The 17,780-nt window shown below is 33.7% G+C and overlaps 1 protein-coding gene across 1 annotated transcript in view; it reads left to right on the top strand.

Annotated features, from left to right (window-relative positions):
• Nucleotides 1-1,035: 1,035 nt before the first annotated feature.
• Nucleotides 1,036-17,780, top strand: part of LOC101888827 (protein FAM107B) — a 28,375-nt gene continuing 11,630 nt past the window's right edge. The window contains exon 1 of the mRNA XM_020036608.2: nt 1,036-1,405. Coding sequence (XP_019892167.2) covers nt 1,348-1,405 — 58 coding nt within the window. The 5' untranslated portion in view covers nt 1,036-1,347. The remainder of the gene's footprint in view (nt 1,406-17,780) is intronic.

The raw sequence follows: 17,780 nt of genomic DNA, 5'->3' as shown, positions 1-17,780 counted from the left end.
GCTCCTCTATACATATAGAAAAAGCTCTTCTATACATTAAAAGACCTTCCCAATCTATTCCATACAAGGGGAACCCTCTGAGACTTTATTTTATAGATTTAAGATCTTCTGAAGCGTTTCTAGTCTTCAAAAGCTCTTCTCCGCTCAGAAAATCTTCGAAAGCTTTTCACACACATTTTATTAATATTTCAACCCACTGTCCTTCTACCTGGCGCATGTCGCTTGGCATCCACACACATTTCGATGTGACTTTGCCGACGATGAGAGGTGGTGTTGCTGCTGCAGCTTTTAGTTGCTATTGTTGTCGTTGTTCTTGGAATTCTTCCACATCCACATTTTTGGTTATTTGGTTGCACTTTCGACATTCCTTAGTAGAACAAACAGCCATGCCGAGTGGCTGGCTGGCTGCCTCTTAGTATTTCCATACGGCTGCAGAAAAAAAGTGAAACGACACGGATACGCAGATGTGTGCAAAATTTGTAACCTGCAATTTTGGCCAAGCGGAGGCTCAAAGCTGTTGTCGTTTTGAGAATTTTGATGGAGATGTTGTTGCTGTTGTTGCATCCGGAATAATAATAATATCAAAAACAATGCATAGCTCTTGAGTCGCTTTTGGGGCAAATTTCAAAATAGTTTCGCATAGCGCCCTTACCAAGCCGCAAACAAAACAGAAAAAACAGAACAACGTTAGAATTTCAAACAGAAATTTTCCGAAATCTGTGTTAAGAGCTGGCCTAAGTGTTTTGGTGGAGAATGAAAAAAAAAAAAAAAAAACGAAATACAAATCTTTATAAGGCCGTAAAAAATCTAGAAACGGAAAACACCAGTTTTTCCAAAATTGTGGCGAAAAATAAAAACTGAAACCAACGACCCACAACAATTGCAACACAGCTGATTGTTTTTATTGTTGTTGTGTTTTTTGAGCTTGTTATTGACCATTTTTGTTCTTGATGTATCGTTGCTATTGTTGTTGTTGTTTTTATTGCTGTTTGTGTTGTGCTCACGCGTCCGGCTGGCTGGACAATTGTTTGTGTTATTGTTGCAATTGATTTTTCGTAAACAACAAAACGTCGGCGAAAAAAAAAGTATCGCTTTTTGGAAAATTTTGTTTGGTTCTAATGCCAGCGAGTCCAAGCTCTTTTCAAATTCAATTAAAAACAAGTGGAAAACGCTGCAATCTAATTTAGTGTCGGTAATTGATCGGACGTGTTAACAACGCGTTCTTCTGCCTCATTTGATTTCGTTTCTCCATAGTTTGATTGACCAATAAAATCAAAAACGAAAAAAGAAAACAAATCGCTTTCGCTTTCATTTGCATCGTTCTGTGCTGGAGTTCTGTGCAACAACATGACGAATCGTACGCAAATCTCATCGGATATACGGAGTCGCATCAGAATGTTTGAAAGTGAGTTAAAATGTAAATGTTGTGCTTGATTAAATAGTGAATATTGATTTATTTCAAACAATTGTGCAACATCCGCCACCAACCAGGGTTGGGAGAAGAATCATGGCATCTGAACATGTGCCAATGCAAATTTAACCTTCAACCTCCTTTGTTTGTGCAAGTGCCTGTGATGTTAAGGTCAAATGTCATCTACATTTTGCAGATTTCCAAGGATGTTCCTCGGCTTTGAAGGACATGACAAGGAAATCGATTGTTTAGAGAAATCAATATTTCGTCACAACAAGAAAAAAAACAAAGGCTACGGATCATGTATATATAAATAATCCCAAAAAAATTAATTCGTAAAATGTTGAAAAAAAAAATAAAAGCATAAGGTGCAGATGCATTTCTTTCCAAGCGGATCTGCATATAAATTGTGTAAAAATCGACAAAATATAACTTTGGTATTTATTTGTGCAAAAGCGAATTTTAGATGCCCCTCAAACCATTGAAGTTTGGTAATGGAGATATTCTATCTGCGGCAACTGAAAAGGACGATTTTTTACAGCGTTATATCTTATTGACCAGTACTCCGTATTTACTTATGGTCACTATTCTAAAAATATTAAAAAAAAAAAAACAAGTAAGCAAAGGCTACAGTCGAGCGGGGCCGACCGTTGAATAAAGAATTCCACAAGATATTGTGACAAATAATAAAAGAAAGCCATCAGGTTTCGTTCTCTAATTTTCGAATAATAGCAACTTAAACTAATTTGCTCATTTCCAATTTATTGGTAGATGTTGCACGTAAATGGCCTTCCTAGATCTGGAACCAATATTTCCCAAAAACCTATAACCTCTCAGAAGTGGCAGAAGATTAACATTTATTATTGGTGTTTGACTGAAACGCATCTATATGAGATACAGACATTTGACTATATTCTTCAACGAAATCAGCGTTAACGAAATAGTCAGAAGTGCGTCTTTCCTGTATTTGGGAATTCTCCAAAAAGTCACTGGAATGGACATTTTCGTATTTTGTCTACAAAAGTTGGCAAACACCTTCACACATTGAATATTTTTGGATGGCCATCCAAAACTGCTTGGCTTTTGCAATGTGCGGTAACCCCCATTCAAATGTGCGTGAGGATCGGGCGATAATTACGACCTGCCGACAATTTTGCAGTTTTTTGGTCCATTTCAACCCCTAAATATATGGCGATAATCTCCAAAAAGTGTAGGCTTCTATTCTGACCCTCATCTAATCCCCATGCAAAATTTCGTAAGGATCGGGCCATAAATGAGATCTGTATATGATATCCTGATATCCTAACTACTTAGTTTTGTTAGCTGTAGAAATATTACCAAATGTTTATTCAAAATTAAAATATGCCAAAAATGTGACAAAATTGAAAAAAATATAAGAAAATGTTACAAAATCAATATTTTCATCTTTAGAGAGATATTTTTATGCGATTTTTTAGACGTTGTTTCTTTCCTGCCAAGAGGCCATTCTGAATTAATGAGAACTGTCGAAATCAGTTCAACCGTTCTCGACATATAAGAGATCTTTCAAGCATACCTCCTTTGATAGACATATATATCGCATATATTTTGCTATATATCCGATTTGTTGGATGTTAACATCAATGTAAAGATGAGAAGTAACCCTGTCATGGCTTTGTGATTTCGCCGGGATTTAAAATATTCGCGGTTTAATGAAAAAATTTGAATTTTTTCAACACAAAATATATGGTCTATTTTACCCGCTAAATATTATCCGATGACCACCCAAATTGGTAGGCTTCTTCCCCGCCCTAAACTCTAGCTACATACGAAATTCCGCGTCGATTGGTCTATAATTGCGACCTGTATAACTACTGCAAAATCCGACATTTTTTCAGTATTTGGTCCATTTCAACCCCTAAACATTTGGCGATCATCTCCAAAAGCAATAGGGTTCTATTCTGGTCCAAGCCCCACCTACATTCTAAATTTCGTGAAGATCGGGCCATAATTGCGACCTGTAGAGTGATTACAAATTAACATGGACAGACGGACAGACGGACGGACGGACATACATAGCTAGATCGACTCAGCTCGGCGAGCTAGGAAGATCCATATATACTTTCCTATGTGGGAAACCAATATTTCGAGGTGTTACATAATTTTTGGCCCAATCAAACTTATAATACCCCCAACACATAGTGTTGTAGGGTATAAAAATATTATTCACAAAAAGTTAAATACTTCATTAGACTTCTTAAAAAAAACCAACATTTTTTGATATTTAAATTATCTGCTGAAGGACTTAAAGGGCCAAAGATGAATCTACCATTAAAACCCCACTAATATTAAGAAATACAAATCACGATCTGTCACTTGTAGGAAAACCAGGATTATTGAACTTTTCTAACTCTCCATAAATTGAAGATTAGATAAATAGGGTAAGTGTACCAGTAGTCGGCATTTTTAGGATTTTCGCGTTTTTAATCGCTCACCATTCTGAGTGGAACATTTCAATTATTACAAAGTTAATTTATTCAGATTCGAAATTTTGTATAGTTTTTGCAATAATAATTAAAGTTTTAATAACTTTTTATTAAATTTCTTAAATTTGTAGTTTTATTAAAACAATGCTTTTTTGCCAGTAGTCGGCACCACTTGCCAATTGTCGGTATGGCATTTTCCAACAGTCGGCATACCAATTTTTTTGTAAGATTAATTAATAATAATAATAAATTAATTCATTAAAATATAATATTTTTGTTTAGTTAAACTGATTCGACGTCTTTATTGTACTTTTCTTAAGAATATGGATTGTTGAGGACCTTCACAGACAAAAAATTAATTTTTATTAGAATAATTCATCTTTTCTTAGCGAAATTGTGCACAAAGATAGCTGACAATATATTTGAAGTAAACAAAATACATTTAGTTATAATAGTTTCATTTATTTGGGCTTAAAAATAAAAAGTGCCGACTACTGGGACATGCCGAACTTAGGCACACTTACCCTATTGTCAATCCCTTCGTAATGCTTCGAAATATTCGTCGAAGATTTTATGAATTGGATATTCTTGATAGACATAAATTTCTATATTTCAGATAGACTTTCTTAAGTTTTCCTTCGTATTTTTGGTTATGTGATCTTTTCCCGGTTCTTGAAAAAAATCCCTAGAAAATTATCATTGGCTTTTAAAATATCCTTAAATATTAAAAAAAAAAACAAAACAACCAAGTGAAAAAGGTGTAAGTTTGGCCGGGCCGAACTTTGGATACCCTCCACAATTTGGTACAAATTTAACAATTTTCAAAAAAATAAAATCCGTTAAAAATTCTGTTAAAATCTTAAAAATACCGAATGTAACCTTATATTAGGGTCTGTACGACGACGTGGTCCTGCATAGGCAACTTTTGTCACAAGCTATTACAATATTCAAATGCGAAACTTGAAAAAAAATCTGTTTATAATTTAACTAAAATCATCAAAATACCGAATATAGGCAGGTACCATGGGGGTTATAGAACGTGGACCTGCACAGACAATTTTCCGTCATAGGCTGTAGAATTCATTACGAACTTCAAATACGAAATACGAAAATAATTCCGGTAAATAATGTCGTGAAAATACCGAATATCGGGGGGTAACGTTATATGGTGGCTATACGAAAACGTGAACCGACATGGCCCATTTACTATCTTAACCTGCCTGCTGGTAAAATATGCATGTATGCAAAATTTTAGCCTTCTATCTCAATTCGTTCGCAAAATAGCGTTATTACAACAGACTATCGGACGAACTTCAGTAAATCGTCTTTTTACGCTGATCCAGAATATATATATACTTTGTAGGGTTTATCACGAATATTTCGAGGAGTTACAAAGGAATGACAAGGGTTATATACCCTCCATAGAATGGTGGAGGGTATAAAAATGTCTTATTGGTCGGAACATGTCCTAATAATTCGTTTAAGACGATAATCTTCACATTTGAATGTTCGAGGTTTAAGGTAAATAAGATAAGCATTTCGCATTTCTTGAGGGTTGTTATTTGTGTGGGTCTTGCCGGATCCAAATCTGACATAAATACTACGAACCATGGTACAATTACAGGAGGTAAAATAACGTTCTTTTTTAAATCATTTTTTTTTTTCGTTTGATGACCCTTGGTGAGAGATGAAAATGTTTATAAATGCGTTTTTAAAATTTGGAAAAATGCCCAAAGAATTTTAGTTTAATTCAATTCAATCCTCTTCTATTGAGCTTACAATCTCGTCACTTGGGTAACAAACAAAGTTTGTCATAGCAATTATTTTGAAATAATTCCTGGGGAGAATGTGCTCAGACAAAAACGAACGAAAATGATGAGGATTGGATCTTTCCGAAACCCTTAAAACGAATGGTCAACTCGCTAATCAGAAATTTCATAAAAATGCATCCATAGACCTGTTGTCCTAAAATATTTAAGAGATTGACTAATAGCCCTGGAAAACAGAGACCTCAATATCAAGTTTCGTTATTTCAGCTCTATACCCTCTCCCAATACCCAATTGAATCCCATTTGGTACTTTTACAATAATTTTGGTACACATTTCCAGAACCACCTCCACATCGTAACCACAGACACCAACAATGACATTAATATGCAATTTTAGGATTTCAGCTCTACCCGATACCTAATTTAGTGCTTTTCCATTAATACCAAATTTCGGGATTCCAGATCGATACATTCACTCATTAACAAGTTCAGTAACATTTAGTACTTTTCGTATAATTTTAGTACACATTTGAAAAACCATCCCCAAATCTAAACTTCACATACCAACAGTGACCTTAATATCAAATTTCAGGATTTAAGTTCTTTAATTTCCCCCATTACCAAATTTAGTACCATTTAGTGAAAATATAGTACGTTTATCTTAAACCAGCTCCTTCTCCCAACCACAGCCACCAACAGTGACATCTATATCAAATTGCAGGATTTCAGCTCTACTCCTTCACCCAATACCAAATTTAGTACTTCTTACAGAGACCTTTACATTACAACATTCACTAACACCAAATTTTGTAGCTTTTGGTACTTTTTATATAAATTTAGTACTCATTTGCGAAATCATTCCATATTTCAATTCTAAACGCCTACAGTTTTCAGACAACCAAAATTCATCAATTTCAGATATATCCATGTGCCCAATACCAAATTTAGTAACATTTGGTACTTTTCGAATTCTATTCCTTCACCCAATATCAAATTTCGAGTAGAATTTTGTAACCTATGACCCTAATACTAAAGTTGAAGCAGTGTCTGTTCAACCAATACTTTCGTCCACTTATAGTACACATACCCAAAATAATCTACAATTCTCCTTTTAGACACCAACAGTGATCCAAAATTAGTACCATTTAGTACTTTCCGAACAATTTTAGTACGCATTGTAAAACCGCCACCAGATACCAAAAAAGCCCTCAATTCCAGCTTTCTTTTCACCTACTTTTTAGTTTTATCAGTTCACATAGTACTAATAGTAACCATTTTAGAAGTTTAGTACCATTTTGGAACTTTTCGTAACCTTAAATTTCGAATTTCCTAACACCCTTTGGCTCTTCTAACCTGCACTTCATCAGTGACTCATATGCCAAAATTTCTAAGTATTTAATATTTATTACATTTTAGTATGTTTCGTATCTTTTTGGTACAAATTTCCTAAAACCCAGCCATATCACACACCTACGGCCCAAGGCTGATCCTCGTAAAATGCGTAACTTGATATTCAAGCTGCAGCTGTTTCGTCTGGGCGTGGATTCTTGATCAGACAGTTATTTAACTAATCTTTATACCCTCAGTAATGTGGCTAGAGAGGGTATATATCATTTGATACGCCCAAAACATACCATTATCCGTTTCAGAATATTGGAAGTCGATCTAGCGATATCCGTCCTTCCTTCTGTCTGTCTGCGTACGATAACTCTCGAAGGGAGTATATAATGTTCTTCAAATTCGGTACATCGTACTATTATTATCAAATTTAAATCAAGTTCGGAGAAATATCCGTCTACTCTTTTTTGTACCTCTCCCACAAAATGTAGAAATTTTCAAAAAAAAAAAAAAAATAAATAAATAAATAAATAAATAAATAAAATAAAATTCTGCACAGAAAGAGAAAGAATAATCCAATTTTGCTCAAACCTTACAAATCCTAATATTTGCATCATTGCTAGGTCAGGTGCGAAAATGGACAATATCGGTCCACTCATCAAGTTTAACACACCCACTCCCCAAAAGTCCCTTCTTTACTTTTCGCACCATTTCTGCTGATGTGACTGTTTTCTTCCGCCCACTTCCTTTACGTCGGGCTACGCTACCAGTAACACTTCCTTGACGTCGGACTATGCTCCCAGTATCACGGAAACGAGCGATGGTTCGAGACACAAATGATTTATTCACATTTAAATTCTGGAGTGCTCTAACGATAGTCACATGTGGTTTTTCAGCCAAATATGAAGAAATCACACTATCACGCTTGAATTCCATCGCGAATAACTTTTTTTCTGGAAAATTCTCACCAAAATACTTTTGTACGCTTATAAACAATATAATGAGCTGTCACTGGAATAATTTTTACAGCTGTCGGACGAGTGGCTTAGAAATGACAGAAGTCTGAATATGGGCGTTATATCCAAATCGGATGCGATCTTGATGAAATTTGGCAGAGATATTTTCTGAGCTACATCTGATATCTGATACCAAATATAACTGTTTTGAAGCGCATATTACGAATGTCGACGACTTTAACTCCAAATCGGATGATACGCATATATGGAAGCTATAGCTATATCTGAACCGATTTTCGGTTTTTAATAAGGTCCATTTAATATGATCTAAATTCGATTGGATGTGCCGAATATTACACATATGGCGCACAATAAAATTACAGCGATCTGAATATGGTTGCAGTTTTTTCCATCTAACCCTGTGTATACGAGATCTTAACTATCTGACTGCTGAAACCTTTCTCTATTCATAAAAATTCTAGTTTAGAAAAATATGAATTTTCGAAATATACAAGGCCTTCTAGGCCATAAAATGTGTTTTTTCATTTTTTTTTTTGCGGATATTCTTGACTAGCAAATACAAACGTCCGCCTATTTATTAGTTAAAATCAAGATAGAGTCCTTATTATTTCATGGGACAATTTTTCGCAGTATTCAATTTTTTCCCAGAATTTTTATACCCTCCACCATACTATGGAGGGTATATCAACTTTGTCATTCCGTTTGAAACTCCTCGAAATACTCATGTCAGACCCAACAAAGTATATATATTGTTGATCAGCGTAAAATTTTAAGTCGATTAAGCCATGTCCGTCTGTCTGTCTTTTTGTTGTAATCACGCTATATTTCGAACGAATTGAGATAGAAGGCTAAAATTTTGCGCACATGTTGATTTTTCCAGTAGGCAGATTTAGTTCGTAAATCGGCCATGTAGGTCCACGTCTTCGTATAGCCCCATATATCGGTACCTCCCGTTATTCGGTATTTTCATGATTTTAGCGACATTATTCACCGGAATTGTTGCAAATTTGGTATTTGAAGTTCGAAAAAGATACTACAGCCTACGACAGAAAATTGTCTATGCAGGTCTACGTCTTCGTATAGCCCCCATATAACGGTACCTCCCAATATTCGATATTTTGATGATTTTAGCGTCATTGTTCACCGGAATAGTTTCAAATTACGTATATAGAGTTCGTAATGGGAACTACAGTCTGTGGCAGAAAATTATCTATACAGGTCCAGGTCTTCATATAGGCCCTCATATATCAGTACCTCCCTATATACGCCATTTTGACGAGTTTAGGTACAATACCCACCGAAATTGCTTGAGATGTCGTATTTGAAGTTCGTAATGGATGCTACAGCCTCTGACAGAAAATTGTCTATGCAGGTCCAGGTCTTCGCACAACTCCGATATAACGGTACCTCCCTATATACGATATTTTGATGATTTTACCTATATTATTTACCATTTATTTCAAGTTTCGAATGGAATGGAATATGGTAATGGCTTATGACGTCGTATAGACCCCAATATTACAGCTATATTCGGTGTTTTTAAAATTATAACAGCGTTTTTTAAGGATTTTATTTTTTGAAAATTTCAAAGGGTAGGGTTTTAAATCTTCATCGATGGAATTTTTAGTTGAACCAATTAGGTATGCAAAACTTCTCTCATAATCATTTTATACCACATGTTGCTTCCCAATGAGGGCCTCTTTTATTAGAATTAATAAAAAAATCAATAGTTCTGTAATTGCCGCATGTATAGGATTTCCTACATCGAATCGAAGGCACATTTCATTTTCCCCTTTTTTTGTTTTCTTTGAAATAATTTCACAATTAAACCAATTATGTAAATTGCAGATTAACTTGTAGCTGTGTCTTTTTTGTTTCTTCGCCACAAAGCGTACACATCTTATCGGACCATAAAATCCTTTGGTGTCCCTAACTGAAGTGACCCAATTTCATGGGCCTTTGGTCACATTTTAAGCCAATTTACTTGAGCCGATCATCTGATGTTCTTTAAAACAGAAATACATTTTTTTTCCTCTTTCCCCTCTTCCTCGTCATTCAAAGAAAAGCCAAAAACAAGTTGTGTTGCTGTTGTTGTTGTTGTAAATAAATTAAAGAAAACCAAAGAAATGAATAACAAAACGGATACAATTCACATTAATTTAAATGCAGATGGACGTCTTTAAGTCTACAACATTTAAATGCTACAAGAGTTGTTGTATTTTGTGGTTATTGCTGTTGTTGTTGTCGTTTCTTCTTCTTTTTGGTTATATCGTTTTCATAAGTTAACGACATAAACCACAGTTAATAGTCGGCGTCATCATCACCATTATCTTGTAGCCGGAGAAGATGAGCCAGCGCGCAATGCTACAAAAGAACTTAAGAGCGAAGGCAAAGTAAGCCAAAAGCTACGCAAATAGAAATGCGGATTTGGGTTAATATGACAATTTAGCCAGAAAAAAAAAAAAAAACAAAACTACAGAACAACAACAGTAACAACAACAGCAAACAACCAAAACTAGGAAAGAACTGAAAATGAAGTTTATTTACAAAACACAAAAAATATTTCTGAATTAGCAAAACGCTGAAGATGGAGAAAACGAAATGTAAAAAAAAAATGTTAAAAAAAATAATTTTCAGACAATAAGAATAAGGACTGTTGTAGGACTGTTCATTGGTTAAGATTTTTCCATAGAAAAACTTCATTGGTGAAGATTTTCCACAGAAAAACTTCATTGGTGAAGATTTTTCTACAGAAAAATTTCATTGGTGAATATTTTTCCACAGAAAAATTTCATTGGTGAAGATTTTTCCTATAGAAAAATTTTCATTGGTGAAGATTTTTCCTATAGAAAAATTTTCATTGGTGAAGATTTTTCCTATAGAAAAATTCTCATTGGTGAAGATTTTTCCTATAGAAAGATTTTTCTATAGAAAAACTTCATTGGTGAAGATTTTTTATAGAAAAACTTCATTGGTGAAGATTTTCCCATAGAAAAAACTTCATTGGTGAAGATTTTTCCGTCGAAAAACTTCATTGGTGAAGATTTTTCCATCGAAAAACTTCATTGGTGAAGATTTTTCTATAGAAAAAACTTCATTGATGAAGATTTTTCCATCGAAAAACTTCATTGGTGAAGATTTTTCCTATAGAAAAATGTTCATTGGTGAAGATTTTTCCTATAGAAAAATGTTCTTTGGTGAAGATTTTTCCTATAGAAAAAAGTTCATTGGTGAAGATTTTTCTATAGAAAAATGTTCATTGGTGAAGATTTTTCTATGGAAAAACTACATTGGTGAACTTTTTGTTATAGAAAAAAATTATTGGTGAACATTTTCTATGGAAAAACTTCATTGGTGAACATTTTTCCATAGAAAAATATCATTGGTGAAGATTTTTCCAAAGAAAAATTTCATTGGTGAGGTTTTTTCCATAGAAAAACTTCGTTGGTGAAGATTTTTCTATAGAAAAACTTCGTTGGTGAATATTTTTCTATAAGAAAACTTCATTGATGAACTTTTTTCCATAAAAAGTTTTTCATTAGTGAACATTTTTCCATCGAAAAATTTCATTGGTGAAGATTTTTCCATAGAAAAATTTCATTGGTGAAGATTTTTCCATAGAAAAATTTCATTGGTGAAGATTTTTCCATAGAAAAATTTGATTGGTGAAGATTTTTCCATAGAAAAATTCCATTGGTAAAGATTTTTCTATAGAAAAATTTCATTGGTGAAGATTTTTCCATAGAAAAATTTCACAGAAAAACTTCGTTGGTGAATATTTTTCTATAGAAAAACTTGGTTGGTGAAGATTTTTCTATAGAAAAAAGTTCATTGGTGAAGATTTTTCTATAGAAAAAAGTTCATTGGTGAAGATTTTTCTATAGAAAAAAGTTCATTGGTGAAGATTTTTCTATAGAAAAAAGTTCATTGGTGAAGATTTTTCTATAGAAAAAAGTTCATTGGTGAAGATTTTTCTATAGAAAAAAGTTCATTGGTGAAGATTTTTCTATAGAAAAAAGTTCATTGGTGAAGATTTTTCTATAGAAAAAAGTTCATTGGTGAAGATTTTTCTATAGAAAAAAGTTCATTGGTGAAGATTTTTCTGTAGAAAAAAGTTCATTGGTGAAGATTTTTCTGTAGAAAAAAGTTCATTGGTGAAGATTTTTCTATAGAAAAAAGTTCATTGGTGAAGATTTTTCTATAGAAAAAAGTTCATTGGTGAAGATTTTTCTATAGAAAAAAGTTCATTGGTGAAGATTTTTCTATAGAAAAAAGTTCATTGGTGAAGATTTTTCTATAGAAAAAAGTTCATTGGTGAAGATTTTTCAATAGAAAAAAGTTCATTGGTGAAGATTTTTCTATATAAAAAAGTTCATTGGTGAAGATTTTTCTATAGAAAAAAGTTCATTGGTGAACATTTTTCCATAGAAAAATGTCATTGCTGAACATTTTTCCATAGAAAAATTTCATTGGTGAACATTTTTCCATAGAAAAATTTCATTGGTGAACATTTTTCCATAGAAAAATTTCATTGGTGAACATTTTTCCATAGAAAAAGTTCATTAGTGAACTGTTTTCTATGGAAAAACTTCCTTGGAGAACATTTTTCAGAGAAGAGAAATTTCATTGGTGAGCATAGAAAAATTTCATTGGTGAACATTTTTCCATAGAAAAATTTCATTGGTGAACATTTTTCCATAGAAAAATGGCCTTTGGTGAAAATTTTTCCATAGAAAAATGGCATTGGTAAACATTTTTCCACAGAAAAATTTCGTTGATGAACATTTTTTCTTATTTTTTTTTTTTTGGTTGACAGAATCTAACGGGAACAGTCTCTTCGCAACCATCCACCCTGAGTGGAAGTGAAAGAATAAAATTGTTGTTTTATTGTAGCCTAGCCCCCCCACAAAAAGAAGAAAGTGGTTGGTGTTTTTTATCCGCTGTCGTTGTCAGTGTTTGGCAAGTTTTTAAGAGAAATTGTTGTTGGCAGTTCTTGTTTTTGTGGCCATTAAAAGTCCAGCATCTAAAAGCTTACAAATAAGTGGAAAAAGCGACTAATTCAAAATAGTCACATTGACAACCGGTCGCTGAGCCAGTCAGCCACTTGGCCCGGCAGTTAGCTATCCAAGCATACAAAAATTGACATAATAACCTCTCTTGTAACACAATAAACATTCTTGAAGTTATTAAAAAAAGCAAAAAAAAAAGAAAGAAACAAACAAGGCGACGACAACATGACAGAGGCATTCAAAGATCATTGGACAAATGTTGTTGTTGTTGTTGTGGTTGTTGAGTACAACAACATTTCTTTTATTCACTCGTTTCTGTTTTTTTCGAGTGCCGACAACTTCTGATGGGAGCTACTCAACTTCAGTGAGGCGGGCGTCCGACTGGGTCACTCTTTTGCTGACGGTAAAGACCACCGTAAAGCGATCCAGTTGCTTGTAAACTAAATTCATGTCTTGTTTTGAATGCTCTCACCCATGGATGGATGGATGGTTGGTCGGATGCATGGATGGCTGGGATGGAATGGGCATGGCATTAGCTTTATGAGTCCGCAGAACTTTTCATTTTTCTTTGTAAATTATTTAAACTAACCTTAATTTGTTGGTTTAATTGAATTTACAAAGCGAACACAAGGAGACATGTTTTCTTTTCCGTTTTTTCATTTGAGGGATCAAAAGTCACCAGACATGCTGGTATGCATGCAGACGTTGCACTAGACATTCGCCCCTTACGTTGTTCGGTGAAAATGAAAGCGTATAGAGGCCTATTGTGTTCTTTTACGCTAATAAATGCCGGTGGGGGAAACTAATAGGGCAAGCGTAAAACATGATTTTGTGGCATTTTCACTTTGGTGTTCCACTTTCGCGGAACTTTCCCTTATGACAAAATGTATTTTCCCCATCAAAAAAATTTTCCTATGTGAAGAAGATCCCATAATTAAAATTTTCGATGGAAAAATATTCACCAATGAAATTTTTCGATGGAAAAATGTTCACCAATGAAATTTTTCTATGGAAAACTCTTCACCAATGAAATTTTTCGATGGAAAAATGTTCACCAATGAAATTTTTCGATGGAAAAATGTTCACCAATGAAAATTTTCTATGGGAAAATGTTCACCAATGAAAATTTTCTATGGGAAAATGTTCAGCAATGAAATTTTTCGATGGAGAAATGTTCACCAATGAGATTTTTCTATAGAGAAATGTTCACCTGCGGAAATTTTCTATCGAAAAATGTTCACCAACGAAGTTTTTCTATGGAAAAATATTCACCAATGAAATTTTTCGATGGAAAAATGTTCACCAATAAAATTTTTCGATGGAAAAATGTTCACCAATGAAATTTTTCGATGGAAAAATGTTCACCAATGAAATTTTTCGATGGAAAAATGTTCACCAATGAAATTTTTCGATGGAAAAATGTTCACCAATGAAATTTTTCCATGGAAAAATGTTCACCAATGAAATTTTTCGATGGAAAAACGTTCACCAATGAAATTTTTCGATGGAAAAATGTTCACCAATGAAATTTTACGATGGAAAAATGTTCACCAGTGAAATTTTTCGATTGAAAAATGTTCACCAATGAAATTTTTCGATGGAAAAATGTTCACCAATGAAATTTTTCTATGGAAAAATGTTCACCAATGAAAATTTTTCTATGGAAAAATGTTCACCAATGAAAATTTTTCTATGGAAAAATGTTCACCAATGAAAATTTTTCTATGGAAAAATGTTCACCAATGAAAATTTTTCTATGGAAAAATGTTCACCAATGAAAATTTTTCTATGGAAAAATCTTCACCAATGAAGTTTTTCAATAGAAAAATCATCAATAACGAAGTGAAGATATAGAAAAACCTTCACCAATGAAGTTTTTCTATCAAAAACTTTTCACCAATGACAATTTTTCTATGGAAAAAAATTTAACCAATGACATTTTTCTATATTTTTTCAATTTTCATATTGAAGAAAAATCATGAGATTTAAAAAAAAATAAACAAGTGAATTTTTTAGAGAATATTCTTGGTTATATATTTCTTTTATTCCACTACTCCTATTTTTTCTGTATAAAGTTGCGATACTTCCCTATTAATTATGTAACTATAAATAATTTTTTTTTTTTTTCAAAATTATTACAACATTTTCCAATTTTTTTTGCCAGTATCCATTGATACAATGTCTTACGATCAATTACCACATCATTTGTTTTCATTAAAAAAGAAAAGAGCAACAACATAAAAATTAACATTTCCTTCCTCTTAAAAGCTTGATGCTGCCTGCCGGCCTGCTGATGGTATCGGCGGCAGTGATTGGCAGTTGTGCATGTGTGTGTGTGGCTGTGGCTGCTGCGGGTACTTCAGTTCATTTCTCTTTCAATAAGACGAGTCTTGGAGCAGCCCAGATGATTATCGTAAATCTACTGCTGCCAGCAGTCGTTCAAAAGAAAATGCCGAGAAAATGACAGTAGCCGAAATGATATCCCAATAACAATTACAATAAGTACAGATAGACAGACAAACGTTATTAAGCGCTGCAATAAATATTACGACAGCAGTCTTAATCATGATTAAGTGTTTTTACATAATTACATGCATATATTGAAAACGATTATGGAAATTGAGAGGGTTTTCCATTTCGTTGTCATCAGATTAGGGTAATTTTGGGGAATTTTATTAAGACACATATTTGGAAGTGTTCATTTGTGCATATAATTGCCGTATGATGCGGGTAATTTGTGAAAATGTCATTAAAATTAGAGTTAATAACACTTTTGGTTTTAGAAATAAAACAGTGGAAAGGAAAGAGGTTTCGAGTAGAAAAGTTTGAAAATTTACAAAAATTATATTGGATGACATTGGAGGGATTCTAGGTAGCAACATATATCAACTTACATATTTCCCCGTAATAATCGTAGCCTCAATTAAGTTGTTTTGTAGTTTTTTTTACTGTTCTCTTAGTTAGCCACTTTCTGTCACACATTCCAAACTTTATTGAAATTTGACTAATACAGCGTGTTTGGTGATTCAATATAATTTTACAAATATACCCAAATCTATATCAATATATACAATATATCCTCCTGATCCATATCCAAATCTAAGCAGATTTCAATATAATTTGGCAAATTTATTTTTGTTCCAATTTCCGTTAAACCTTAATATGTTGGTATATACAGCTTGTTTGATTGATATGGGAGCTATATCCAAATCTGAACCGATCTCAATATGATTTGGCAAATACATTTTTAGACCAAATTCCATCACAGATTCCAAAATTTCCTTGAAATTTTGGTATACAAAGCGTGTTTGATGCATCAAATATATGAAATCGGTCGAAAATATATGTGGGAGCTATATCCAAATCTGAACCGATTTCAATATAATTTGGCAATTTTTTTTTGTTCCAAATTCCGTTACACGTTCTTAATTTGTAACATATCTGTAATAGATTAATAGATATGTGTATATGAAATCAAATTTTTTGGAGGAACCTCCGATTCTGATGTTCCTAGTGGAATTTCAAAAATGTACATATATAGCCTATGTTACTTTCAGGCGATGTTGTAGTACAATTTGACATTTTCAAAACAATCTGTTCTGCGAGGTTCGAGTCCACAAATTACAAACAATCAAACGTACAAACATTTTCCTCTTTTATGGGTTTAGAAGATATGGGATAATTTTTAGAAAATGTAGTGGATCGATGCTTTCTACTTCATCAAATACTGATAATAATGTTGGGATGGGTGAAATTTAAAATGAATCGGAAGTTATTTTGCGCTTTATGAGCTATTTAAAATGTAGACCCTCTGTGGGGGAGGTTCCAGATCTTGTATTAGTGGAAATACTGGAATGAGAAATTTGAAGACGATCGGACTCTTATTTCATATTTTATAAGAGTTATTCAAAATGTTGATATATTGTGGGGGAAGTACTGGATGGAGTCGGCTGATATTGTCAACCTGACCTGTCTGACTTATACAAATATTAGGATTTGCAAAGTTTGAATTAAATCGAATGACCATTTAACTTTCTTTGGAGTAAAATATTTTCTTTGAACATTTTTGGCTATATTGCCTATCTTCACATCAGACCTTGAGCTAATAAAAAAAAAACTGCAACAAAGTCAAACACCATCATTTTTACATTTTTTTTTTAAATTTTATTGAATGAAAGCAAAAAATGTCGGAAATGGCATCAAATTTTAGAATAAGTTTAGATTTGTTCGAATTGGTCACCTTTGGCACGAATTATGGCCTTCAAACGGCTAATGAAACAGTCACACACTGCCCGAATGTAGCTCGGTGGTATTTTGACCAACTCCCGGCGAAGCGCTTGCTTGAGGTGATCGACACTTTGGTATTTTTTAGTGCCAACCTTGCTTTCCAAAATACTTCAGACACAATAGTCCAACGGATTGGTATTCGGAGATTTTGGTGGCCACTGTGCGCGGGAAATGAAACGAGGAACCTCATTTTGTAACCATTCTTGGGTTCTGAGGGCGAATTTGCTGAGTCCTGTTGGAATGTCCAAGGTCTGCGGCCAAAATGTTTGCGTGCCCAAGGCTTTAATACACCCTTCAGAACAGTTTCGCGATAATATTCGTCATTTATTCTGATGCCACGGACGATTAAAGCCGATAGCGACCATCGGTAGTAATGGCGGCCCACACCGGCACACCACATGGCCGGCGCTTGAGTTCTGGTGGCCAATCGAAGGTGCACATTTTCAGCTGACCTCTTTGGCAAGCGTCGATCATTTTGCTTGTTTACAAACTGCTGGACAACGAATGTTTCCTCATCGGAGAAA

Source organism: Musca domestica, unplaced genomic scaffold, assembly GCF_030504385.1.
Source record: "Musca domestica strain aabys unplaced genomic scaffold, Musca_domestica.polishedcontigs.V.1.1 34, whole genome shotgun sequence".
NCBI lineage: Eukaryota > Metazoa > Arthropoda > Insecta > Diptera > Muscidae > Musca > Musca domestica.
This window is presented reverse-complemented; position numbering and strand designations above follow the sequence as displayed.